The following is a 26,842-nucleotide window of genomic DNA, read 5'->3' as shown; positions in this document are numbered from 1 at the left end:
CGAGGGCCCCCAGGAGCCCGACAGGAAACAGCCTTAGGAAAGACAGACAGCAGCAGCCCCGGCCCGAGCCCCAGGGGTCAGGACTGAGGGTGTCGCGGAGCCCTCCTAATCGCGACGGTGAGAGTGAGGACCATGATCTGGGAATCCGTCTGGGCCCCTCACTCTCTCGGACGCAACTACCTTTTACTTACCCTTGCTTCCTCGATTTTCTACACTCCCCATCTCAACCCAGGTGCCCCTCTTCCTCCGCACATTTTTCAGCGCTGCGTTGCGCGCACAGTAGGTCCCCAATACTTAATGTTTGTTGAATGATTGTGTGAACGTTCGCTCCAGGCGTATCTAAGCTGAGACCTCTGCCTTGGGGCCCGCTGGGCCACCCTCCATCTTTAAAAATTTCCCCCAAACACGGTCCCCTGCGCCAACCAGGAGGTGGTGGGAATCCGAAGTCCGCAGGAAGATCGGATAGGGCTTCGAGCGTGCGGCCCTCCATGCTGCGGCGTGTGTTTCTCTGCTCCCTGGTGTCTGCCGGGCTCGGGCCTGACCCGGGGGTTCCTGGGCTCCGGCCCCGACACGCGCGGTCCGGACCAGGGGCGCACGGCCACGGGGCAGGTCTGGGCGGTCCCCGGGCTCCGCACCCGCCGCCCCTCCCCCTTCTCCAAACTTTCTCCCAACTTCCCGACCTGCTCAGCTCGACGCCCCGCTCCGCTTCCCTCATGAATTATTCAGCAGCGCGCGCTCCAATCAGCACGCCCCGGCCCCCTCGCCTCGCCCGGGCTGGGGGGTAACTCCCCCCGCCCCCCGCGCGCCCCTCCCTCCCCGGCCAGGCGCCGCCCGGCCCAGCCCAGCCTGCTCGGCCCCGCGCCGCAGTCCCCTCCCTCCCGCTCCCGTCCCCGCTCCGCTCCCACACTCCCTGCCGGCGCGGAGCGCGCTCAGCCCGGCGGCGCGAGCAGCGCCACTCCAGGGAGGGGGGGAGAGCGCGAGCGGCCGGCCCACCCCCAGCCACCCGGGGCGGGACCCCGAGGCCCCGGAGGGACCCCGACTCCAGCCACGTCTTGCTCTGCTCGCTCCCGGCGCGGCCGCTGCCAGGACGCCCCCGACCTCCCGTCTGCGCGCGCGGCTGGGACGCGGGGCCACACCTGGGCGCCGCCACCGGGTGCCCGGCGCGCCCGCATGGGCCCGCGCTGAGGGCCCCGACCGAGTTCAGCGCGGGGAGTCGACGTCCACCCGCTCGGGAGGGGGGGTTTAGACCTGGGGGGGCTAGCGCCCCCCAAACTCGGATCCGATCCAACCAGAGTGAGGCGGCGCCATGGAGCTCCGGGCTCTGCTCTGCTGGGCTTCGCTTGTAGCCGCTTTAGAAGGTGAGTTTCCTTGGAGTCACCCCGCCACTTCTGGGGCCCCCCGAAGATGGGCCTCGGGGTGTAAGGGCCGACATCTGTCTCCCCCAAACCCGGCACCCCAACAGCGAACAGTCCGGACCAATAGTGCTAGCCCGGGAGGGGGGCGGGGAGGAGGCGGCCCAGCGGGGAGTGGAGTTTTCTTTTGTTTGGGAAAGAGATGGAGGCGAGCTCTGTCCCGGGACATGCCCCGGTCCCGGCTCCCCACACTCTTACTCCTGACTCCAGACGCCCTTGGCAGCCTTTCCCTTTCTCTCCAGTTTTCTACTCCAGTCTTCAAAACTCTCTCCAAAGTTTCTGTCCCCTCCTCCCACCTCTGCCAAACAGGAGGAAACATTTCTGGAGGAACAAGAAGACAAGGCAGAACTTTGTGCTAGCCCATAAAACTATCCCCGCCCCCCCATTCCGGAGCATTCACACCTTGACCCTACAGTTCCACACACCGCCGTGGGGATGGCCAGCTTCTGCACTCACACTCCAAACCTCCAAATCTCTCCCAAAGCCACGGCCCCTGCGCCAGGGAGGCCCCTTCCCTGGTTTCCCCAAGCTGCACCCCAGCCCTTTAAATGCAGTCTAGACCCTGCCCCAGTCCCACCAGAGTCCTTTCCTCTAACCCTAGGCCGGCAGAAACTGACCTACACAGCCCTCGTGTCCCCTGAACTCAGCTTAACTGCTGTCTACTTGTCTCTCTTAAACTTCTAATTTTTCTGCATCCCCCCACCCCAGCCAAAATGTTACTTTATCCATGAGTCTCTGCCCTCCCCCCAACCCCTAGAGGGGGAGCCAAGAGCTCTGTAAACCCTCCTCCCATGGCCCTAATCTCCTTTCAATGAGCTGCCTCCTTCCCCTCCTTCACTGCCTGGAATCAAAGGGGTCTCTGGGGAGTGGGCCATGGGGGGCTACTGAGGAGAAGGAATCAAAGGCAGTTAGAAACCCCTCTCCCCCAGGCTGGGCAGTGCTGCTCTGGGCTGGGGATCAAAGGCTGGGTGTGGGGGAAGAGGAGAGACTTGCTGGGCTCGGGGAAAGATGGGGGAAGAACTGTGGGAGAGAGAGGGGAAAGTAAAGCAGGGAGAAAACCCATTGGGATGATGTGTGGTGAGAGAGAAAGAAAGATGCAAAGAGGAACAGGGAGTAACTTCTAATTTCTATTACCTCAGTGCTTTCCGGGCCCGAGGCCCATGCTGAGTGCTTTATGTTTTCATGGTTCCAACAACCCTGTGGGTGGGATGTATTGTTGCTCCCATTTTACAGATGAGGAGACTGAGACAAGAGTTCAGTCTTTTATCCAAGGCTCTGTGCCCCAGGGATGGTGAAAGGTGGGAGGCAGAAAGCAGAGTGACAGTCAGAAAGAGAAATGGAGGTGGATGGAGAGCGGGAGAGAGAGGTGGGAGGCAAAAGAAGTGACAGATCAAAGAGAGAGGGTGAGAGAAAGTGAGCCGCTCAGAGCGCCCGGGACAGCCTGAAACAGAGACAGTGTATAAATTGGAGACAGGAAAACACTATCAAGTCTGGAACAATGGAGGGTGGAGACGGCAGCCTCTATCCGCCCCCTTCCCAGAACCCGGGCATCCTGTCCCCAGCGTGCTGGGCTGTCTCCCGCCACCCATGGGGGCCCAGGCCTCACCCCCCAGCTGCCTGGCCGGGGTCCCGCCTGACCCCTTGCCCTCCGTGGACATCACCTGGTCCCTGGGAGGAGGCTGCCTGCCCACCTGCCTTCCCTTCTCTCCTGCAGCTCCCACCAGGGAGGGGGGCCCTGGTCCCAGGTGTGCTGCTGGCTCCCCTGGGGGCCCCCTCTCGGCTCCTCCCAGGGCAGGCCTGTAGCACCCCACCCACAAATCTCCGAGGGGATTCCCCTACCCTCCTTCCCCCCCCTCCTCAGCTGGGGGCGGGGGGCGGGGGGCGGCTGTGCAGTTTCTCCTAATCCCCACCTTCCGCCAGAGCCGCGCCCCTCTCCTCCCCAGAGAGAGGCCGGAGCAGAGCCAGGTGTGCTCACCCGCCCATACACACACCCCTAAAATCTCCTCCCCTTTTCCTTCCCATAACCAAATCCAGATGTGAGGCCTCTGCACACAGGGGCCAAGGGCAGGAACCCAAGCGTCCTGGCCTCCAGCACTTCCTCCTCCGAGGGCAGCTAGCTGGTGGGGAGGGAATGGGGGGTCAGGGCTGGGCCTCAGGAGGTCAGCACCACCTTCAAGGATCTGAAGGGCTGGGGTGTTTGGTCTGAAGGGGGGTGGGGACGGAGGCAGCACGTCCTTTGGATTTGGGAACGGACTGCAGAGGCTGAGGCAGGCCCTGGTGGGAGGGGTGTCCCTGTATCCCACCTCGGGGTCAGGGTCAGGTCTGGGCTCTAGCTTAGCCCTTTCTGAGCTGTTTGCCTTTTTCCCCTTTCAGCATCTGTGTCCCCCCTTCTCCTCTGGGGCACAGCAGTTCACAGAGGCCTAGATCTGGGAGTCCCGAAGGTCAGCTCCGTGCCTGTCAGCTGTCAGGGGCGGGGCTGGCACTCAGAAAAGAGGCTGGGAATCTGGGCTTGCTGGGGGGGCAGAGGGCAGGGCTCGCTCCCCTCCTCGGCCTGTCTGTCTCAGCTCCCAGGGGTCTGGGCTTCCTGGTGTCTCTCCCAAGCGCTCACTGACTGTGTCTGTCTGTCTGTCCGTCGTAGAGACCCTACTGAACACAAAACTGGAAACTGCCGATCTGAAGTGGGTGACATTCCCTCAGGTGGAGGGACAGGTAAGAGCTGGGGCTTGGAGAGAAACCGAGGCAGGGGGTCCACCTGTGCTCCTACTTCCCAGGCCACACACACACACACACACACACAGCCATCGCAGCAGCCGAAGCAGGTATCCTCTGAGCCCTTGCTCTCCAGGGGTCCCCCCAGCCCCTCGTGGCTTTATGGCACTGACCTTCACCCACCCACTTAGCAGCCCCCAGGCTGAGCTCCCTTCTCCCCGCAGTGGGAGGAGCTGAGCGGCCTGGATGAGGAACAGCACAGTGTTCGGACCTACGAGGTGTGTGACGTGCAGCGGGCCCCGGGCCTGGCCCACTGGCTGCGCACGGGCTGGGTGCCCCGCCGGGGCGCCGTGCACGTGTATGCCACGCTGCGCTTCACCATGCTGGAGTGCGTCTCCCTGCCGCGGGCTGGCCGCTCCTGCAAGGAGACCTTCACCGTCTTCTACTTTGAGAGCGACGCGGACACGGCCACGGCCCACACGCCAGCCTGGATGGAGAACCCCTACATCAAGGTACCCAGGTGCCCCAGGCCAAGGCGGGGTCTGGGGCCGGCCTGTGGTCTAGAGGTGCTGGGGGCGAGAAGCAAGAGGCCCGGGTCTGAGGAGGGAAGAGGGTGGCCTGCTAGGTGGAACAGCCGCTCTACTCCATGTGCTGGGGCCCCCCTACACTTCCCCATTCTCTGAGTACACTTCGCCCCTTTGCAGCCCCCCTGCCTTTGCACCAGCTTATGCCTCACCCTAGAATGCCTTCTCTCTGCCTCTCCCACCCAGCTCCTCGCCTTGTAACTTCCAGCTCCGAGGTGCCCCCCGGGACGCCTTTGCTCATGTGCCCTGCCCTGGGGTCCCGCCTGCCGTAGCACTCATCATACTTTTAATTTATCATTAGCTCATCAGCGTTGCCTTCATCTCTGGCTCCTTGGCGTGGAGTCCAGGGCCTGGTACAGCGTGGGTGTTGATAAGTGTCTGTAGGATGAGTGAATGCACAGAAAGGGGGTGCGGGACAGTGGCTGGATGCACCATAGGAGCTCGGCGGGTGTTAACGGACAATGTTGGGGCCTGCAGGAAAGCGTACGTTGGGAACGGTGGAGAGAAGGTTCTGGAACAGGAGCCAGGCAGGTCAGGGAGAGGGTGAGCTGGGAAGAAGACAGTCCAGCGGGGTCCTGGGGGAGTGGAGGACAGCGGCAGTGAGTCTCTTCCCCAACCTGGCAGGTGGACACAGTTGCTGCTGAGCACCTGACCCGGAAGCGCCCCGGGGCCGAGGCCACCGGGAAGGTGAACGTCAAGACGCTGCGTCTGGGCCCGCTCACCAAGGCCGGCTTCTATCTGGCCTTCCAGGACCAGGGCGCCTGCATGGCCCTGCTGTCCCTGCACCTCTTCTATAAGAAGTGCGCCCAGCTGACCGTGAACCTCACCTGCTTCCCGGAGACCGTGCCTCGTGAGCTCGTGGTGCCCGTGGCGGGGAGCTGCGTGGCCGATGCCGTGCCCGCCCCTGGCCCCAGCCCGAGCCTCTACTGCCGGGAGGATGGCCAGTGGGCTGGGCAGCCGGTCACGGGCTGCAGCTGCGCTCCAGGGTTTGAGGCCGCCGAGGGGAATACCAGGTGCCGAGGTGAGGGCCAGCACTTCCCCCGCAAAGCTTGCCCATGTCTGCAGGAGGCCTGGCTGGTACCCTGCTCTTGGATCCACTTCTTAAATTTCCGTTTTAAAAGTTCTTTATTCTCCTGGGCACTCAGTTACTGGAGGGTGTGTTTTCAGGGCCCCCAGCACAGTTCTGAGCTCTCCATCATTTCCACACTCTCCTTCTATCTATGTCCAGTTCCTTTCTGGGCTGTGGGACTGTCCTCAGGGCTGGGGGACCTTATTGGACTCAGAGGACAAAGGCTTCACGGTCTGTAGTCTTTTTCGTTATGGTTTCGTCTAATTTACTGATATTGAATTCTCACGTAGCCTTTTCTCCAGAGCAGAATTTCTTAATCTGGGTTTTGTAGATAGAATGTAGGGGAATCTGTGAACTTTGGTGGAAGGGAAAAAAAATGACCATTTCTTTGCACTCATCTTTACCTGAAATTGGCCACTCCTCTTATGGAGTGTCAGCCACAGCCCAGCGGTCGAGCAGGACCTGAGACTTGGGCCCCATTCAAATCCTGGGTGTTTTCACAGCCCATTAAAGATGACGCAAGACTAGCAAAATGTTTTTCGCTCATGGTGACTTCAGTATTTCCTCGCCTGTCAGCCTTGCCGCTGTACCTTGTTAGTACGGAAACACACACGTTGCTGTGTTGCAAAGTTTCTTCATGTTTTGATCACTGTATTTTTAGTTATTTGGTTTTCTTGGTAATCTGTATTTTGTGGCGTGCATTTAAAATCATTCCTCGGAGCAGGGGTCTGGGTTTCACCAGGCTGCCGTGGAGTGGCCGGGGGTACACGTCAGGGTTCAGACCCCTGGTCTGGAGGGAGGTCTTCTCTTAGAGGTGCGGATTCTGAGCTTCTCCCTCCCTGTTCTCCCTTTTGCACCTCATACAACTTTAATAGCTGCCGAATGTCCTTTTTTTGGTCCCCATCCCCCCCCACCCCACTGCTGAATGTCTCTGATACAAGTTTCTGATGGACGCTTTCTCGCAGCCTGTGCTCAGGGCACCTTCAAGCCCCTGTCTGGGGAGGGGTCCTGCCAGCCGTGCCCAGCCAACAGCCACTCCAACACCATTGGCTCGCCCGTCTGCCAGTGTCGCATCGGGTACTTCAGGGCCCGCACAGACCCCCGAGGTGCACCCTGTACCAGTAAGTAGCCAGTGACCCCTGGGGTGGACCCCCGACCCCAGTCCCATCCTCCCACACCTTCCTCCTCTTGACCCTGGCCTGGTGCCCGGCCAAGACAAGACGTCAGTGTGGCTGCCTGTCTGTCCCACTGCCCGTCCCCTGCCCGTCTGCTCAGCCTCTGTCTGACGTCCTGGTCTCCTGCAGCCCCTCCGTCTGCCCCGAGAAGCGTGGTTCCCCGCCTGAACGGCTCTTCCCTGCGCCTGGAATGGAGTGCCCCCCTCGAGTCGGGAGGCCGAGAGGACCTCACCTATGCACTCCGGTGCCGGGAGTGCCGCCCCGGCGGCTCCTGCACGCCCTGCGGGGGAGACCTGACCTTCGACCCCGGCCCCCGGGACCTGATGGAGCCCTGGGTGGCCATTCGTGGGTTGCGTCCTGACTTCACCTATACCTTCGAGGTCACCGCCGTGAACGGGGTGTCCTCCTTAGCCAGTGGGCCAGTTCCATTTGAGGCTGTAAATGTCACCACTGACCGTGAGGGTGAGACTGGGGGCTGGGGGCAGGGGGCAGCCTGTGGTCGGATGGGAGAGGCATTGGTGGGAAAGGCTCGCGAGGGATATGGACAGTCTAAAGGCCTGAGGGGGAAAAGGCAGCAGCTGGGGAGTGGGATCCCCAGGAAATATAGCGGGTCAAGGCCTTTGGGGCAAGAGGCAGAAAGAGAATTAAAAAGATGCAAAGGTGGGGCTTCCCTGGTGGCACTGTGGTTGAGAGTCCGCCTGACGATGCAGGGGACGCGGGTTCGTGCCCCGGTCCGGGAGGATCCCGCATGCCGCGGAGTGGCTGGGCCCGTGGGCCATGGCCGCTGGGCCTGCGTGTCTGGAGCCTGTGCTCCGCAACGGGAGAGGCCACAACAGTGAGAGGCCCGCATACCGCAAAAAAAAAAAAAAAAAAAAAAAAAATGATGCAGAGGTGGACTGGAGAGTTCAGGACGGGGCAGAGAGAGCCACAAGGAATTCCGGAAACAGCTGGGGGACCGAGACAAGTGTGGCCAGTAGAGGAGGAGCTGGGAAAGATGAGAGACAGACCTGCCACGATCAAGGGCCCCAAGGCGTCTGTCTCTTGCAGTGCCGCCCCCAGTGTCCGACATCAGGGTGACTCGGTCGTCACCCAGCAGCTTGAGCCTGGCATGGGCTGTTCCCCGGGCACCCAGCGGGGCAGTGCTGGACTACGAGGTCAAGTATCACGAGAAGGTGAGACCAGGCCCCGCCCCAGGGGTGGGGGTGGGCAGTGGGACCCGCTCCAGGGACCAGGACGCCTGAATTGCAGCCCTCTGCCACGTACTAGCCAAGTGACCTTGTGTCAACCCCTTAGCCTCTCTGAGCTTAATATCCTCATTGTAAAATGCTTAGGATAGGACTTCCCTGGCAGTCCAGTGGTTAAGACTCTGTGCTTCCACTGCAGGGGGCATGGGTTCGATCCCTGGTCAGGGAACTAAGATCCCGCATGGCACGTGGCGAGGCCCCCCCACCCCCCAAAAATGCTTAGGATAATGGAACGTATCCCACAGAAGCGCTACAAGGATTAAATGATATAATTAACGCAAAACACAAGGCACAGTGCATACATAAGTGAGCACAAAGGCCGCACCTGCCACTCAGCAGGACAGAGATGCTAGGGATGCAGGCCCAGGGCGGGGGGAGGCAGAAAGAGCAGTGGAATCTGGGGGCCCTGGCTCACGGCCAGTCCCCTCTCCTGAACAGGGCGCAGAGGGCCCCAGCAGTGTGCGGTTCCTGAAGACATCGGAGAACCGGGCAGAGCTGCGGGGACTGAAGCGGGGAGCCAGCTACCTGGTCCAGGTGCGGGCGCGCTCCGAGGCTGGCTACGGGCCCTTCGGCCAGGAGCACCACAGCCAGACCCAGCTGGACGGTGAGCCCGGGGAGCCGGATGCGGGTGGAGTTGGCTGATCTGACCAGGCGGGAGGCCTTGGCTCTGCCCTCAGGACCCCCAAAGCCACAGCCCCACGCTTCTCTTTCTCTCAGCCACGATGCATTTTGGCCTGGGGATAAGATGTAGAAACCAAAAGCAACAGCTGGGTGTGAAGGCCAGCTCAGCGGCTCTCCAGCTATGTGACCTTTAGCAAAAACTTGACCCCTGAGCCCCAGCTCTCTCATCCAAAAAAATGGAAATATGAGGCCTCTCTCACAGGGCTCCAAGGATTAACTGAGGTGACACTATGATAGATTTTGTATGCTGGCCCAGTGGTTTTCTAAACCTTTGAATTTTTTTAACCATTTTATTGAGATATGACTCATACACCATGATTCACCCATTTAAAATGTATAATTCATGGGCTCCCCTGGTGGCGCAGTGGTTGAGAATCTGCCTGCCAATGCAGGGGACACGGGTTCGAGTCCTGGTCTGGGAGGATCCCACACGCCGCAGAGCAACTGGGCCCGTGAGCCACAACTACTGAGCCTGCGCGTCTGGAGCCTGTGCTCCGCAACGAGAGAGGCCGCGATAGTGAGAGGCCCGCGTACTGCGAGGAAGAGTGGCCCCCGCTCGCCACAACTAGAGAAAGCCCTCGCACAGAAACAGAGACCCAACACAGCCAAAAATAAAAATAAATAAATGATTAAATTTTAAAATAAAATAAAATGTATAAATAATTCATTGACTTATAACATGTTCACAGAGTTGTGCAGCCATCACCGCAATTAATTTTAGATCATTTCAGCACCTCAAAAACAGATGCTCATAACTCCTCCATTACCTCCCAGCCCCTGGCAAACACTAGTCTACTTTTTTTTTTTTTTTTGGCGGTACGCGGGCCTCTCACTGCTGTGGCCTCTCCCGTTGCGGAGCACAGGCTCCGGACGCACAGGCTCACCGGCCACGGCTCACGGGCCCAGCCGCTCTGCGGCACATGGGATCTTCCTGGACCGGGGCACGAACCCACGTCCCCTGCATCGGCAGGCGGACTCTCAACCGCTGCGCCACAGGGAAGCCTAGTCTACTTTTTGTGTCTGTAGTTTGCCTGTTCTGGACCTTTCATACAAATGCAGGCATACGATACGGTCTTTTGGGACTGGCTTCTTTTACGTGGCATGATGTTTTCAAGGTTCATCCGTGCTGTAGAACATATCAGGACTTCATTCCGTCTCGTGGCTGAAAAATACTCCATTGAATGGCTGTGGCACATTTTATCTATCCATTCATCCGTTGATGGACATTTGGGTTGTTTCCACTTTTTGGCTACGAACCTTTTCATTTTTAGCCTTTGGAACCTTCTGTTCAAGTGGAACTTTTTGTGGTTTCCAGTATTTATAACAGAACGAAATCAAACCCACCAAGGCTGGGGAACTTCTTTGCTTGCCCTGAGGGACTTGAGTGGAGCCCACGGGCCCGCCGGGTCCCCCTGATCACCAGTTCTTCTCCAGAGAACGAGAGCTGGCGGGAGCAGCTGGCCCTGATTGCTGGCACGGCGGTCGTGGGCGCGGTGCTGGTCCTCGTGGTCGTCGTCATCGCTGTCCTTTGCCTCAGGTGAGGAGGGCTCTGGGCACCTGGAGTCCCCTGCAAAGCCCCGTGTAGCTGGCCACCTGCCCTCCTGCTCCAGGGCAAGCCTCCCCCGATGTCCCGGGAGTCTGTTTTCACCTGGAACCTTCTCTGATTCCCATCCTTCCCCTCTGGAAACATCGAGATGCGTGACTCAGTTTACCTCTTCTTTCCCATCGGCTACAGGAAGCAGAGCAACGGGAGAGAAGCTGAATACTCAGACAAACACGGACAGTATCTCATTGGGCACGGTGGGTAGGCCCATCCTGGAGGAGATAGGGCTGGGGTGAGAGCTGTGAGCCAGGGACCAGGGCATCTGAATGCAGTGGTGGCTGACAAGCCCCGCGTGATTCCTCAGGTACTAAGGTCTACATTGACCCCTTCACTTACGAAGACCCTAATGAGGCTGTGAGGGAATTTGCCAAAGAGATCGATGTCTCCTATGTCAAGATTGAAGAGGTGATTGGTGCAGGTGAGAGGAAGATGCCTGGGTGCCCGGGTGGGGGGGAGGGGTGGGGAGAGGGACTGCAGGGCCAGACCTGGGGTTGGGGCGGGGGGGCGGGGGGGGCGGGTCAGGAGAGCTGACCCTCGGCCTCCTTCCTGAAGGCGAGTTTGGGGAGGTGTGCCGGGGGCGGCTGAAGGCCCCAGGGAAGAAGGAGAGCTGTGTGGCCATCAAGACCCTGAAGGGCGGCTACACGGAGCGGCAGCGGCGGGAGTTCCTGAGCGAGGCCTCCATCATGGGCCAGTTCGAGCACCCCAACATCATCCGTCTGGAGGGCGTGGTCACCAACAGCGTGCCCGTCATGATTCTCACCGAGTTCATGGAGAACGGCGCCCTGGACTCCTTCCTGAGGGTGAGAGCCCCTGCTCCCAGCTCTCCGCATCCACCCTGTGCTCCCGCAGTGCAACCAAGGAGCTCAGAACCCGGGACAGACAGTGGGTCCTGCATCCCTGCCCCTCTACCCTTCATTCTCCACCAGGGACGGTTGAGTCCTGGGACTGGTCTCCCTGCGGGGCCGGCTGACCCTGGGATGTGGAGGGGTTGTCATCTGTCCTCGTGACAGTTATTTACTGAGCGCCTCGTTGTGTACCAGCCACTGTACTGGGCCTCGGGGGATAGAGCCGTGAACATCTCTGCTCTTGGAGAGTTGGTGGCATAATGGGGGAGACTGAAGATTAACAAGTACAAACAAGGTTTCACAAAAAGTAAACATGATTTCAGATGTGAAAAATATTAAACAGGATCATAGAAATGAGAGAGAAGAGCTCATTTTTGCTACCTTAACAAAATTGTATGAATTTTATTATTTTTTAAACTTTCCTATGCATCTTCTGTAAAAAACCAAAACTTTATTTTTTTTGGCCGCTTCACGCGGCGTGCGGAATTTCCCTGACCCGGGATTGAAGCCGCTCCCCCTGCAGTGGAAGTGCGGCGTCTTAACCACTGGACCACCAGGGAAGTCCCCAAAACGTTTTTCTACATAACAAAGTAACATTGCGTTTAACAGAATTACAACAATTCCTTGGTATCACCTAATGCCAACTTGATACTCATATTCCTCTAGTTGTCCCCAAAATGTCCCAGCATCCAGTTCAGGATCAAGCATTGCACCTGTGGTTATTGTTTTGAGCCTTTTCTACATCCAGGACAGTCCCTTGTTGGGGTTCCGATACACTGAAGGGCTGGGCCACTTGTCCACTTGAATGTCTTATCTTCGGGATTTATCGGATTCTTCCTTGTGGGGTCATCTAGCTTGTTTCTCTGTGTTTCCTGTAAGGGAAGCAATGTCTATTAATGTTGTACCAAGTTCAAAATTAAACGTCTGTGGCCAGCCTCCGTCAGGGGGAGCCGTGTACTTCCCGTGGCACCGCATCAGGAGACACAGGCTACCCGGCTGCCAACACGAGGGATGCTGAGGCAGACCCTGGAGCACTGCCAGAATGGTCTGACCCTCCCTTGTGGATACGGGAGTCTGTTCCGTTGTCCGGTTGCAGGAAAGGGAAGGGGGTCTATCTTAGAAGAGATGACGTTTGGGTAGATGAGAAAGCCAGCCATGAGAAGATGGGGGGAAGCGTGTCGGGGGCAGAGAGTAGCAACCCAGGGTGGGCGGGATCCCAGCCTGTTGAAGAAGCAGAAAGGCTGGTGAAGCTGAACCAGGTCAGCAGAGGAGTGATAGTGGATCACGTTGCGGTTGGTGGCTGGGCCTCGTGACCTTAGAAATTTGGATGTGATTAGAAGTCTGAGGGGAAGCTTTTCAGCAGGAGAGGGAGGTGATTTGAGGAGATCCCTCTGACGGATACTGGGGGATAGGAGCCGATGCGAACACTGGCATCATTCAGGCCATGGGGGCTGCAGTGAATGCGCAGAAGTGGTTGGTTTTGGAGGCACAGTCAGCAGAACTTGCTGATGGATTGTAAGCCATGGATGCGGGAGACTCCGAGGTCTCTACCCTGAGCGTCCACCAGCTGAGATGTGAGGCGTGGGGTGGGTGCAGGCTTGGAGGATGGATTCAGAATTCGGTTTCTGAACTCTGTGTTGCTGGCCCTGGAGGGCTGCCGAGGGTCCCCTGCGTGCTAGCTGAACCCAGAAGGTGGGCTGAGTTAACTGTCCATGACTGGTTGGCTTACCCTGTGAGAGGTAACTCTATAAAGCTCAAGGTCGGGCTTTAGACCTTGGTTTTGGTGCTGTGGTCACTGATCACACCCAGTTCCTCACTGTGCTCTTGCATCCGGCATACTGTTGGTCCAAGAGGGCTGAGTGAGACTGTGGCAGGTTCAGCACCAACGCATGCATCTCCACCTGTCGAAGGGTGGCTTCAGAGCACGCTCGTAACTGTCAGCGCTCTGTTGCTGTCAAATAAAGAGAACATAGATCAAAGGCATTTGTCGAGTATTTCCTGGATGTAAAGCACTGTACTAGGTTAAATGGAAGAAAATCTTAAAATGTCTCCTTATAATCTAATTACGAGAGACTGAAAGCAAATATTTGAAAGTGGGACAATTACAAGCATTGTGTCACGATACCATAGTAAGAGCTGAGAGAACTCAGGGTAAAAGAAAGGAGGGAGGGACTTCCCTGGCGGTCCAGTGGTTAAGACTCCACACTCCCAATGCAGGGAGCCCGGGTTCAATACCTGGTCGGGGAACTAAGATCCCGCATGCACGACCAAAAAATAAAATAAAATAAACCGTCTATAGATTTCAAATAATAAAATTTAAAAATAAGAAAATAAATTTTAAAAATTTTTTTTTTTTTTTTTTAAAGAAAGGGGGTGGTTTACCTGGGATGTCAGCAGGCCGGTCCTACAGGTGGGTCTGTGAGTTGGGTCTGGGAGGGACAAATACTGTTTAGAACATGGAAGGAAGGGGGAGCGGTGGGTGAGCTGTCCGAACCACGCCCCCGCCATGTCCATCTCCAGCTGAACGACGGCCAGTTCACCGTCATCCAGCTCGTGGGCATGTTACGGGGCATCGCTTCGGGCATGCGGTACCTTGCTGAGATGAGCTACGTCCACCGAGACCTGGCTGCCCGCAACATCTTGGTCAACAGCAACCTCGTCTGCAAGGTTTCAGACTTTGGCCTCTCCCGATTCCTGGAGGAGAACTCTTCTGATCCCACCTACACGAGCTCTCTGGTGAGGCTGGGGCACAGGCATATGAACTAGGTTCTTAGGGCCAGGTGAGCAGGGCAGGTTGGAAAGTTGGGAGGCTGAGGGCTTGACAGCTCTGGTCCAAGACAGGATGTAAGAGTAGACCTTGTGGGGGCAGGGGGGGCAGCTTAAGGAACCTGGCTACCAGGTGTCTAGGAAAAGAACAGAGTCGGGGAGCTGGGTGTTTGGGTCCCAGAAAGAAAGGAGGCCTGAGCTGGGGGAAACGCAAAGGTGGGGGGCAGAATGCCTGAGTCCTGTGAGTCCCTCAGCTCACCTTTTCCTCCCCCATCTTTAGGGAGGAAAGATTCCCATCCGATGGACAGCCCCTGAGGCCATTGCGTTCCGGAAGTTCACATCTGCCAGTGATGCCTGGAGCTATGGGATTGTGATGTGGGAGGTCATGTCATTTGGGGAACGGCCATACTGGGATATGAGCAATCAGGATGTAAGTGTCCTACCAAGCTTTCCTGGAACGTCCTCTCTCTTGGGATATGGGGCGGGGGCGGGGGCGGGGGGTTGGTTCTCAGAGAGCTCATCACTGCTTGGTCCTTGAGGTGGTGAGGGTGGCGCTGTGAGGAGCTGATCTCTGTATCCAAGAGTTCAATACAGCCTATCTGGTCACAGAAGGACACAGTGATGGAGGGCAGCCTTGGGAAGTTACATGTCTGGATCATAGCTCAAGCGCTTCTGGGACGTTGAGCCACAGCCAGTGGCCTCGGCCCTGGCCAGGAGCACCCCCCAGAATTGCCCTTCTGGGGGGTGCTATAGCAGCCATCCCAGTATCTGTTAAGTCACCGTTTCCCTGGGGTCCTTTGGCAGCCTCGTTTTCCCTGACGTCCTCACCCAGTGCTTCTACCTGTCATTCCAGGTGATCAATGCCATTGAACAGGACTACCGGTTGCCCCCGCCCCCAGACTGCCCCACCTCCCTGCATCAGCTTATGCTGGACTGTTGGCAGAAAGACCGGAACGCGCGGCCCCGCTTCCCCCAGGTGGTCAGTGCCCTCGACAAGATGATCCGGAACCCTGCCAGCCTCAAAATCGTGGCCCGCGAGAATGGCGGGTGAGGACCCCAGTGGATGGGCCCTCTTTCCTGCACTCTGCCATCCCCTGAGAACCTCGCTTCCCCCTGAGAAGTATCCATCCCTTTGGTGGTATGTGGGATGGTCCCTGTCCACCTCTCCAGGGCTGGGCTGTACGTCCCTACCCTGACACAGGCTGGTTCTCAGTGTGTCCTCCCCATCCTTGCCTCCCAGGGCCTCGCACCCCCTCCTGGATCAGCGGCAGCCTCACTACTCAGCTTTTGGCTCTGTGGGCGAGTGGCTTCGAGCCATCAAGATGGGAAGATACGAAGAAAGTTTTGCAGCCGCTGGGTTTGGCTCCTTCGAGCTGGTCAGCCAGATCTCCACTGAGTAAGTCATGGCAGGAGATGGAGGTGGGGGAGTGGTGAGGGCCAAGCAGCCAGGAGGGGTGGTGCCTGGGGACCAGAATCAGGCCCACAGTTTCAGCAGGGGCCTTTGGGGTCAACTCCTGGTGCCAACTCTGTTTTCTAAAGCCCCTCCCCTGCCAAAGCAGTAACAGCTGCAGGGGCTGAGAGCCCCAGGATTCTTCCCGGTCAGCTGTGCGCGCCTCACCCCCTTGCACCATCTCAGCCCGGGGCCATCTCGCTCCCACCTCGCAATCTGTATGTATCTTCGTGCATCTGTCTGCATTCCAGACCCTGCTCTCACATTAACGACGTGTCAACTCTGGATGCTTTCCCACCCATAAAAGGAGAAGGTTGGACTAGGTTTTGGAGAGCCTTTCCAGCTTTAATGTTAAATGGTTTTATGATTCCAACGCCTCCCAAATGCTGGTTTTCCCTAGCTGGCCTCTCCCTGGTCCTCCTTTCTGCCTTTGCATTTCTCTCCCAACGACTCTTCTTGCCCCAGGTTTGAATCACAGAAATAGAAGGAATATAAACCCAGACACAGAGGGTCCAGGAGGCCCTTCCTCTCCCTGGAAGGCAGGTCCCGGGCCAGTCTGCCCCACCAGGTCTGGGCATCTCCTCCCTGACTTGCTCTAGCCTCGCCTTGACACGGGTTCCCTGACACGAGCTCTTGCCCTCCATTTCTCTCACCTCTTCTTTTTTCCTTATCCCCGTCTCCCCGCATCAGGATGGGGCTGGGAGCAGTTTGTTTTTGTCCTCTCCCGCCCCTTCCTCTCCACCCACCCAGCTCTTTCTTTCTCTTTCTCTCTCTCTCTCTCTCTCTCTCTCTCTCTCTCAGCCCGCCCCACCTCCTGCATCTCGACCCCCGCGGGTACCTAGCCCCGCTCCTTACTGCGGCTGCGCAGAACTGTGGCGGCTCCTAAATCCTCCGGAAACTGACTGGCAACTATTGACGTCAGCCCCCTTCCCCGCCGGCCATTCTGATTGGCGGACAGTCCTGAGGCGGGGATGGGGTTTTGGTAGGAGAGCCGCCCGGGAGCCCAGTGGCCTCACCTAGCCGTTCATTCTTCCCCAGGGACCTGCTCCGAATCGGAGTCACTCTGGCGGGGCATCAGAAAAAAATCCTGGCCAGTGTCCAGCACATGAAGTCCCAGGCCAAGCCTGGAGCCTCAGGAGGGTCGGGGACACCAGCGCCCCAGTACTGACCTGCGCCTCCTCGCCTGGCCCCCCCAGCTCTGGAGCGGCAGGGACTCCCACGCTGGGGACACCGCTCCCCTTATTCCTGGGGCAGAATCGGGTGGGGACCCAAGAGGCTCCCATCCCCGGGCCCCACTGGATTGCACTTTGAACCCATGGGGGCGGGGAGCTGGAGAGAAGGGATTTGGGGATTCGGCCGTATGGGAGTGTAGAAATCAGACCCTCCCCAAGCGGGGAACCCCAAACTGAGGGTGTGGGAGCCCTTCCCTCGGGATTGGGTCTGACCAGAGGAAAAGAAGTGCCCAGAATCTGCCAACATCCCGGGGGTGGTTGGGCACAATCCCCACGGCCTCCCTCTGATCCCCAATTAGAGCCCCCAGGTGCCCCTCCTCACCTTGAAGGGCAGCGACCCTGCAGACCAAAGAGAAGGGGGGACTAGCCTGCGAATCGTGAGGCAGGAAGGGGTGGCACGGCCCAGTGACAAAATCATTGGACGTGGATGTCCCAACCTTGCTGCTGTCTCCACCGAATTCGGTTTTCCCTTGTAAATGCCCCTCCCCCATCTGCTGCCTTCATATTGAAGGTTTTTGAGTTTTATTTTTTGTTTTCGGTCTTATTTTTCCTTCCCTTTTTTTTTTTTTATACCGTCCTTGTAACTTTTTGTGTTAGAGGGGACCTGTTTATCGCCTCCTTTGCCCAAGTTGAAACAGGGACCCATCGTTGTGTGTTTCCAGAACAGTGCCTTGGTCACACCACAACCCCAGACATTTCCCTGCCCCCCCAAGTACCCCTAAGCTGTGTCCATGAGGGGGTGTGGGGGGCAGTGGTGTTAGAAACAAGAGACAGACACTGGTGCTTGGAGGGGTTCTTAAATTATATTTAAAACAATTGTTTTGTATAAATAAAAGAAAATGGAAAGTGTCCAGGCTCTGGGGATGATTGGGAGTGGGGTGGGTGGGGGAATAGACTTCTGTGGAGGGTGGGGACTGGTGTGAAGGAGCTTTTGAGCCAGGCTGAGAGGGGTCGGAGGTCTGGAGACGGGGCTGGGTGCTTGGTTCCCAGCCCCACGGTGTGTTTGAGGTGGTAGGGTGGGGGCAGTGGAAGATAGTCATCGGCGGCTCCAGATGGCTCTGCCAATAGCCTGGGGCACCTCCGGGATGGGGTTGCCCTCCCTCCCCTGCCCTGGTTCCCTAGCCCTGGCAGGGGGCTTTGTGAGGCAGGGGAGGCCTTGAGCTCAGAGCCCGGCCCTACAGCCCCGTGAAGGGGGGAGGGGGGAATCTGGGGTGGAGGTCCAGTCACATGAAAGAGACAGATGTGGGCCAGATGTTGACAGCTGGGGTTGGTTTAGAGGCAATGTGGGGGGAGTGTCTGCATTGGCTGTGGAGGAGGGGCAGAGGCTGGAGTGGAGGACGTGGACCCCCCCACAAGTACACACACACACACACCACACACACACACACACACACGTGTACAGACGCTGCGCTGGGTTGGGAGGACAATTCCCCCTTTCAAGATGCTGCCCAGGCAGGTTCTCCCAGCCTCTTGGGAAGGGAGGGGAAACCACCTGAGTATCTTCCCCTAACTTCTCCCTCCCAAACAGGAAGATGAGATGAGGATGGGGGTCAATGCCCTGAAGTCTTTCTCAGCATCTTTGGTTTCCCAGCCTGCCCGCCCCAGGGGACAACTGCAGGGGCAGCCCTGGACCGGGTCAGGTTTGTCAAGCTGGTGCAGCCCTGCCATTTCTGCATCTCAGCTGACCCCTGTTGTCGTGTTGGGGTCAGTACAGGACCCCAAATCACAATCTCTGCCTCTCCCAGCCCAGGAAGCCTCCGGCAGTGATCCTGTCCCCAATTTCCTGCCTCTACAACTGCCTTCGGGAGTATAATATTCTGGAATCCTCTGTCCCCTCCCTCGATGACACGGCCCAGGTGTTGTACCCCTAAAAGGGGGGTGGGTGAGAGTCCATCCTGCCGATGACAGCGGGGGTCTGGGTCCCCCTACTTCCGGAAGGAGGAAGTCTATCTTGAGGATGCTGGTCCAGGCCACCTCCTTCGCTGCCAACCAGACATCCAGGCTAGATAAGGAGACCTTAGCTGGGTGAGGGGAGGAACCGAGATCAAGGGGGCAGGATATAGATGAAGAACAGAGAGGCAGAGGCTCAAAGAGCAGGAGAAGGGAGCTCAGTGCAGGCAGGCATGCTGCCGGGAGCCCCGTGATGCCCAGGTTAAAGCACGGCCAGTCCAGTTCCAGAATGCCTGAGCCTTCCTGTCACAAGCTCCAGAGTGTGAGCTGCTCCCCCCAGCTAAGGGGCTGGGTGGCCTGGCCAGGGGCACCCCTCCCTTGGAGCCCATTCCCCAGCCAACTTGGGTCTTGCTTCCTTACATGAAGGTGGCTTGTGGGGTCGTTTGCAGGACAAGCACAGAAGGATTCCTTTCTAGAACCAGGGTCCTGCCTGTTTGGCATCCCCTGTCCTTGGGGGTCCCACATCCTGAGCACCCCCAGTTGACAACCTTCTTTTTCTTAGAGCCCAAGCAGGATGTCCCACCCCTTCCCCCAGGACCTGCCTGGTGAGAGGCACGAGGCACAGGGGTCAGGGTGGGAATGTTTGCACTTTGGCCTTTGGCTGAGGTGAGCTGCTCACTCCTAATAGGATGGAGCTCCAAACTCCTCCCAAGCTGGCCCTCAGACTCCACCCTCAGTTACCATAGGAACCCCAAGGCCCTTTTGGTCACAGGCTGGCCGGTTCACCCTTTGGAAAAAGCCACATCCCCAGTCCTTAGCCTCTGCCCAGCGCCTTAGTCGCATCGTTAGAAATGTAAAACCTCAGGATCACCTTTCACTACCTACCGGTGGGGAGCTCTGAGGCCAAGTCCGCCAAGAACAAGGATTCCTGGCGTGAAGACTTTTCTCCTGTATCCCCGAAGCCGGAGGGCGGGTGGCCCACCCTCACGTGGCTTTGTCTAAGGGACAGACAGCCCCTCACCTCCTCAGACCTGTGTTCCCTCCCCTCTGGACGCTCTGTGGAGCCCCCAGCCCTAGACCCTCACACCCCGTCTCCCTCCTACTTCTCCCCTCAAGACCCCCCTCACAGAGCCTTTCTCTACCAGAATCATGTACAAATTCACATCTCAAAAATAAATAATTTTATGTCTCCTTCTTCTGTGGACAACTCAAAACTGAGCGACTTTGAAGGCATGATCTGGAGCAAAATCTGAGGAGAAAGCGAGGAAACCTTGTATTAGAAGCAGACTCGACTTCCCGGAGCCAAAGCTGTGGACGGTGGGGCTGGTGCTCACCGGTACCTGGCAGCTCGTCTCTGGTCTGGCTCTGCATTTTCTCCCTAGAGGGCGTGGGGAACAGACAGCAGCTTGAAGGTCGGCGCCCGCTCCCCGTGTTTGCTCCCCTACCAGCCGCCCCTCCTCTTCCCCTTTTCTGAAACTCACCCCCTCCTCTTCCTGGAAATGCATTCTCTGGTCACTGCTGACACTATGACCAGCACAGGCACCAGCAATCCCAACAGGATGACCGCAAAGTTGGAGGCTTCTGGGGCATGGGGAAGAGAAATAGGGATGTGGGATAGGAAGGGGTGGCAGAGACACTCCCTTTCAGTCCTCGGCTGCCACCCTGGAGGGACTGCATCCCCTACATCCCGGGTGGCTGTTTCTCCCTTAAGGAGGCTGCTGCTCCCAGGGGTTTCAAGGCCTTGGTGCTGCCCTCCTGCATCTGGACACACAACTCCCATGAACCTTCTAAGGGGATGTTTATCCAGTTGGTCCCCTAGAGTCCAGGGTATTATGTCAGTCCGTGCTTCTCAAAGAGTAGCCCAGGCATCACTTCCATCGGTCACCTGGGAGCTTGTGAAAAATGCAGATCTCTGGGGCCCCCTCCAGACCTACTGAATCCAAATCTCTGGGGACGAGTCCCGGAATGAACAAGGTAAACAAGACAGCCCTGCTCCACCCCGATCTTAGGCACGAGGATAAAGTTGGAGAACCGCTGGCCCAGAGGCTCACAGGAATTACAGTTTGGGATGGAGAATACCAATAAAAGGTACTGGAGGCTCAGAGGGACACAAGGGAGGGGAATAACAGCAGGGTGAGGCATACAGATCTCAGAAGTGGGGAGCTCAGGATCAGACAGAAGATTCCAGAGTGTGTGGGTAGGAGATGGGCAAAGGGACTCTGAGATCCTTGAAGGACACTGATCCGGCTAATCTGTAGGGATCATATTATAATATTATATTTCATATAGTAATATACCACATTGATACTATACTATCTATTATACATCTATAATAGATATTATAGGTTAATACTATATATGTGGGATAATTCTGCGGCCGTTGTTTGTGGGGAAGGGGCTGTGAGGATACAGGCTGGGATGAAGGATACAGGCTGGGATACAGGCTGTGAGGATACAGCCTGGGATGAAGGATACAGGCTGTGAGGATACAGGCTGGGATGAAGTTCTTGCCTGGCTTTTCAGGGGGTGGCACATCCCGAGGCTCCGTGCAGAGGTGTCCCCCGTAACCAAGCTCACACTCACAGGTGAAGTGGGTTCCCTGCTCCTGGCAGCGACCATCATTCTGACAGGGGTTCTGTAGGCACGGGCTGTCTGCAAGGATGGAAGGGGTTGGGAGGGGGGTTCTGAGAGGGGCTGCTCCACAGCCAGGGAGAGGGGCCTGGGGGCTGGGACGCCAGGGAAGAAAGCAGCAGCTGACAGAGACTCGCCAGGGTCTGCTGGCCGGGTTTCCAGTCCTGGCTCTACACTCCCTGAGCTCTGGGGAAACTGCTTACCCTCTCTGAACTCCATTTTCTTTACCTATAAAGTGGGGATGCTGTGCTTACCCCCAGGTGGTGAGTAAGGACTAAAGGAGATCCTGGGAAGCTAACGCTCGGCAAAGGGCCCAGCACAGTGCCCGGCAGAGAGCAGAGGCTCAGAGAAGGCAGGGCCTGTGCCTTTGCCCCTCCCGAAAAAGACAGAGTGGGATCGCATGGCACGAATTTCCTGACACTGATGAGATGGAGTCCCAGGCACAGGACTGGAAGGGATGCTCCTCGGTCCAGGGACACCTCCACCCTCACCCCCACCCCCAGCCCGCTGTCAAGGGCCGGTCCAGGCTCACCTCGGAAGCAGCCACGAGTGAGGTTCCCCAGGGTGCAGATCTCCCCAGGGCTGCAGCTGAGGGGCTCACACAGCAGGACCCCCGAGCTGGCACAGGTGCAGCGCTGGGAGCAATCCTCGGTCACGAAGCTGTCACCCTGCTGGAGAGGGAGAAGGGGCGGGAGGTGGTGAGGTTCTGGTTCACCTCCAGAGTCTGGCTCTCCTTGTCTGCTCTCCCGAGGCCTCCCACTTCCAGCCCAGACCTGGTAGTAGATGCCATTGTTGGTGCAGCCGCAGTGGGCCAGGGGGAGGCTCTGGGCACCACTGTAGATGTAGCCTGGGAGGCTGGCACAGCCCTCCACACAGGGGCCCTTGCAATCCCTGGGAGCTGCCAGGGCAGCACAGGAGGCTGGGCAGGGTGTCATACAGCTCTGATAGACGGTATTGGCTGGACACGGCAAGGCTGAGGGGACAGAGGGGACAGAGTCATAGTCAGAAGGTGGCTGCGCTGGGGCTGGCCCCCCACGTGTGGGCAACGAGGTCACCCAACAGAGCACAGAGCTTGGTAGAGGCAGGGGAGCCAGAAGAGTGGACCAGCTTTACGTGTCTTTTTGTCTGTGACACCAGCTCATGAGGTGGAGCGAGGATGGGCACCGGCGAGAAGGAGCAGGACGGCGTGACGGGGTGACAGGGTGACGGGGCTGAGGCTTCGGGTGAGGGCACAGAAGGAGTTAGCTCGCGAGGGCATTGACAAGGGGAAAGTTCAGGGCTGGGGGAAGCAAGGCAGGAAGCCAAGGTGCGGGTACCGGTGGGGGCTCAGCGCGGAGCAGAGGGCGGAAATGGCCGGGGGCGGGGGAGGAGGCCAGGAGCCCGCTGCTGGGGAAGGTCAGGGCCTCACCGCAGTGGGTGTGGTTCCGCCAGCTGACCGGGGTGGCGCCCGCCTCCTGGCAGATAATGGCGTACCCGCTGAGGACCTGGCAACGCCGCTCGTCCTGCTCTTTGGGGTCCCGGGCGGCACACAGATCAGACACACAGTGCCTGGGGGGATGGCAGGGACAGTTGGGTGCTGTCAGAGAGGGGGAGGCAAGGAGACCCGGCCCCACAGAAGAGGCCCTGGAAGCCCCACCAGGCAGTGTGCGTGTGTGCGTGTGTGTGTGTGTGTGTGTGTGTGTGTGTGTGTGAGACAAGGTACCAAGGCCACAGAGAGAACTGTGCCCAACAGAGAGCCGATCAGAGAACAGGCCCCAGGACCTGGAGAAAGGCCATTCCCACGTGTCCTGGGTCCCCGACTCACTCCAGGAAGGGTTCCGGGGCCACAGGCTGGTGGCAGGCAGCGAAGGGGCCCTGGGGGTCCACCAGCACACTACATGCCCGTGTGTGCTCGATGAGCTCCAGCTGCTCCGGGCTGCATTCTGACACATGAAAGCCTGACGCCTCCTCTTCTTTCACTTCCTCCTCTTGTACCTCCCTGGGGCAGAGATAGTGAAGGGCCAGGTGAGGCCCACCATGGCTGTGAACTTAGGAAGAACTGGGGGGGGGGGGAGGAGAGGGGAGGGCTCGAGCACAGACCGGGATCCACAGGGCAGGTGCCCCACAGTCAGTGGGAGGGGAAAGAAACGATGGGATTAGGAGAATCAGGCCAGTCTGAGCCCTTGACCTCGGGGTTCCTCCTCTGCTGAGGATATGGGGGTGAGCAGGGTGTAAACAGATACTACGGTGTCGCTCATCGGCCCTCCAGCCCAGGCTGGGCCTCCCTGCTCAGAGCCCCAGCCCTTTCACCTTGAGAAGCGGGGGAGGCCTCCCTTGGTCTTCTTCACCTCCCAACTGTTGCCAAAGACAAGGAGGTTCTGGGTGAGGGCACCGTTGGGCAGCATAAAATCATTCCTCTTATTCTGGTCATAGTTGCCGCACAGGCCGCGCACAAGCCTCCGGTACGTGATGGGCAGGGAGATCACTGCAGGAGGAAGGGGTCCCAGAATCGAAACTCCCCACCTCGTCACTTCCCACCCCTCCTGGGTCCTCCCCTGGAGCTCGGGGGCCCCACTCCCAGGCAGAGGTCCTTTCACTACGTTCGGCCCAAGACGTGGTTTTCCCTACCCCCATCCTTGGAATGTCCCTTCGGCCCTCCGGTCCCCACGCTCAGGTACCTGCATTGTTCTTTCCATTGAAGCTGATGACCAGCTCAAAGTCTGTGATCAGATACAGGCGATGGCCTCGCATGGTGACCCGCAGCTGGTCGTTGGGCTCGTAGGGGATGGTCATCTTCTGACCGTTGACCTGGAGAAGGCAGACAGGAGCCGCACGGAGGCCTGAATCAAGGTGACCCTCTGCCGCTTTGGCCTCTGTCTCTCTGCACATCTTGGTACCTCTCGGTGCCGTCATTCCGGGGAACAAGATACCGCAGGAAGCTTTGCTACCCCGAGTGGCAAAGGCCTCCCTGAGGTCTGCTCCTATTGCAGCCTCAGCCCCTTCCTTGCAAAGAAACTGGCAGGTGGGTGCCCTGGTACTTCTTCAGCACAGCTCCACCCTCACACTGCATGAGTTTCCCTTCTCTCTCTCCCCCTGCCTCTCTCCCACCTTGTGTGTAATCCCACTGCCCTCCTCTGCCCTCCCCCCCCCCCAAGGAGGTGAGTGTGGCACTGATTCTGATTTCCAAAACTAGGCAGCCTCTGCTGGGACCTTCCCAGGGAACACAGAGTCCTGGCTTCACCTGCTCCAGGTGGCCTCCCATGGCCCGACCTGCCTCCCCAGACCCTCCCGGCCTGGCCTGGCTCTTACTACAAGTCCCAGTTCCGTCTGGAGCTGGACTGTGTAGCCGTAGACCGTCACGATGATTTCGTGCAGGAAGATGGGGTTGAAGGATGGATACACCTTGTTGCGGCCCTCCACGACCAAGGGCTCCACCCCATCAGGGAGCACGTCCAAGGTCTTGATCAGAAAGTAGGTCATGCGGCCCTGGAAGCGGTAGCTGAGGCCATCAAATGTGCGGTAACTGGGGTCCCCATAAATTGTGCATTGCTCCGACTCTGAAAAGAAGGGCCAACGCTGAGAAGGCACCCTGAGTGATGTAACCGCCCCAGAGCCCCTCACCTGCCTGGGACCTCCTGTCACCTTCCCTCTTAGCCCTGGGCTCCCCGTGGACTTGATCTTCCCCTTTCTCCCTCTCCCATCTTGAGAGGATCTCCTTGTCTGGTTCCCTCTTTTTGCACTTAAGATAGCAGATCCCAGAGAGGATCATGCAGGCGACCAGGGAGCTGGTAAGAGCCTGAGAGCCTAGGCCCACTCCTGCCCACGCCGGGTCCCTCCCTCTCCAGAGCGCCCAGCCCAGGCCCCTCTGGCTCCACCTCCCCGAGGGCCCCCTTACTCTCGGGTGCGCAGTAGTCTTTGCCGTCCTTGTTGGGCTGGCACTGGGAGCCCGAGGGGCAGGTGAAGGGCCAGCACTGAATGGCGCCCGCTCTGCAGGCACACCTCTTGGAGCAGCCTCCGGAGAACCAGGACTTACCCGCCTGCAGACGCCGCAGGAAGAACGGGGAGTGAGAAGGGAAGGGCCAGCTCTCTTTCCTCGACGACTTCAGCCTAAGCCTACAGTCTGATGGCTCACTTGGCACGGGCCAGAGGCAGTCCCGGTGCCATCTGCACCCTTATGGACCTGTACCGCCCCCTAGAGGCATTGCGCTCGGTGTGTCTCACACAGGCTGCTCAGGAGGTACTGCTGAACCCATCTTACAGATGAGGAAACTGAGGTCACAGAGGTCCCCTGACTCGTGAGTGGTACCATCAGGATTCATATCAAAGCCACCGTACCGGCTGCATCCCTGTGGTTTGCATTTCTCAGTCCCCAAACCCAAACCACGCACCCTCTAGCCCAGACCTGGCAGGAGGCCACCCTGCCCCATCACCAGCCTTCACACCCAGGGCCAGCGGTAGAGGCGTGGGTGGCCCAGGCTGAGAGAGGCACAGGAAAGGAGAACATGGCATCCCGAAGGTGTGTTGCCCCCACCCCTACTTCCTGCCCCCACTCACAGGGAGGGAGTTGCCCTGGGCGTCCCTGCAGCTGCACTGGCTCCTGGGCACACACTGCCGTCCACTGAGCACGTAGCCGGGCTCACAGACACAGCCCTCCTCGCAGGTGGAGGGCACTCTGGAGCCTTTGCACTGGCCTTCCGTGTCCCAGCAGGAAGGAGGGCAGGAGGGAACGCAGGTGGTGTAGACGCTGTGGGCGGAGCAGTCCAGAGCTGGAGGGGGCGGGGGGAAACATTGACTGAGCGTGGGCTGTGTGCTGGCTCCGAGGACAGAAGAGAGCAAGAATTGGTTCTCCCCGCTCAGCGTGGGAATCCGGTGTCAGCCCGCAGCCGCAGCAGCGCGACCCTGGTGCATCTGGTCAGTAAGCATGTGACTGGCGTGTGTGTGTACGAGGTGTGACAGGAGCACAGGGCAGGGAGGTATCCACTGTGCTGGAGGAGCTAAATAAAGCCCTTTAAGTAGAAGTAGTTGCAAACAAATGGAACTGCTCACAGGTGGGAAGATGTCAGTCTTCCCTAAGTTAATTTAATTATTATTTAGTTTTTTGGCAGCGCCACGCGCCATGTGGGATCTTAGTTCCCCGACCAGGGATCGAACTTGTGCCCCCCATGGAAGCGCAGAATCCTAACCACTGGACTGCCAGGGAAGTCCCTCCCTAATTATACATTTAATACGATACCCCCAAAATACACCAACAGGATTTTGTTTTGTTTTTTAATAGGACAAGATGATATTAATGTGGAAATGAGGATCTAAACAAAGCAGAAAAGCTGGGAAAATTCTAAAACAAACCAAAAAAAACCTGGGGAAAAAAAAAACCAGCAGTAGGTAGTGTACGTCCTTACCAGAAATCTAAACACTATCTAAACTCTCAATGACCACATCATTGTGCTGCTGGTAAATGAAGATAAATGGAGCAGTGGAAGCAGAGAAAAAGGCCCAGAGAGGGATCCAAATACGTGTGGGAATTTAATATAAATCATGGCATCTGAGTCAGTGGAAAAAGAGAGAATGGTCA

At 58.1% G+C, this 26,842-nt stretch overlaps 2 protein-coding genes across 3 annotated transcripts in view; one reads left to right on the top strand and one right to left on the bottom strand.

The window, feature by feature from the left end:
- Positions 1-855: 855 nt before the first annotated feature.
- On the top strand, positions 856-26,842 carry EPHB4 (EPH receptor B4). Of its 2 annotated transcripts, none has more exons than XM_089895732.1 (17): positions 856-1,358; positions 4,051-4,121; positions 4,346-4,633; positions 5,330-5,726; positions 6,740-6,895; positions 7,079-7,411; positions 7,997-8,121; positions 8,632-8,797; positions 10,309-10,411; positions 10,610-10,674; positions 10,782-10,895; positions 11,030-11,277; positions 13,843-14,058; positions 14,369-14,518; positions 14,942-15,135; positions 15,329-15,484; positions 18,299-26,842. In XM_089895732.1, exons 1-17 carry the CDS (start codon positions 1,307-1,309, stop codon positions 18,309-18,311), a joined length of 2,847 nt encoding a protein of 948 aa, XP_089751858.1. In that variant the 5' UTR covers positions 856-1,306; the 3' UTR covers positions 18,312-26,842. The 2 variants fall into 2 exon arrangements, with proteins under 2 accessions (XP_089751858.1, XP_022443666.1); XM_022587958.3 differs by lacking the exon at positions 18,299-26,842 and adding an exon at positions 16,577-17,627.
- The window catches only part of ZAN (zonadhesin), a 32,054-nt gene continuing 25,036 nt past the window's right edge, over positions 19,825-26,842 (bottom strand). Inside the window, exons 35-46 of the mRNA XM_089895737.1 lie at positions 25,825-26,036; positions 25,166-25,307; positions 24,580-24,827; positions 23,949-24,078; positions 23,581-23,755; positions 23,096-23,269; positions 22,700-22,839; positions 22,065-22,264; positions 21,824-21,962; positions 21,172-21,312; positions 20,142-20,241; positions 19,825-20,038 (exon numbers count right to left, since the gene is read on the bottom strand). Coding sequence (XP_089751863.1) covers positions 19,843-20,038; positions 20,142-20,241; positions 21,172-21,312; positions 21,824-21,962; positions 22,065-22,264; positions 22,700-22,839; positions 23,096-23,269; positions 23,581-23,755; positions 23,949-24,078; positions 24,580-24,827; positions 25,166-25,307; positions 25,825-26,036 — 1,997 coding nt within the window. The 3' untranslated portion in view covers positions 19,825-19,842. The remainder of the gene's footprint in view (positions 20,039-20,141; positions 20,242-21,171; positions 21,313-21,823; positions 21,963-22,064; positions 22,265-22,699; positions 22,840-23,095; positions 23,270-23,580; positions 23,756-23,948; positions 24,079-24,579; positions 24,828-25,165; positions 25,308-25,824; positions 26,037-26,842) is intronic.

Source organism: Delphinapterus leucas, chromosome 15 (genome assembly GCF_059928025.1).
Source record: "Delphinapterus leucas isolate spDelLeu-1000000601 "Yukka" chromosome 15, BTC_Dleu_Yukka2, whole genome shotgun sequence".
In the NCBI taxonomy this organism is placed as follows: Eukaryota; Metazoa; Chordata; class Mammalia; order Artiodactyla; family Monodontidae; genus Delphinapterus; species Delphinapterus leucas.
Note: the sequence above shows the minus strand (reverse complement) of the source record. Positions and strands in the feature narration are given on the sequence as shown.

Excerpts from the sequence above, each read along its gene's own strand:
- EPHB4 (XM_022587958.3), top strand. The coding sequence starts at position 1,307 with ATGGAGCTCCGGGCTCTGCTCTGCTGGGCTTCGCTTGTAGCCGCTTTA. Across the intron at positions 10,675-10,781 it reads ACAGTATCTCATTGGGCACG|GTACTAAGGTCTACATTGAC; the intron begins GTGGGTAGGCCC and ends GTGATTCCTCAG. Across the intron at positions 11,278-13,842 it reads CCCTGGACTCCTTCCTGAGG|CTGAACGACGGCCAGTTCAC; the intron begins GTGAGAGCCCCT and ends GTCCATCTCCAG.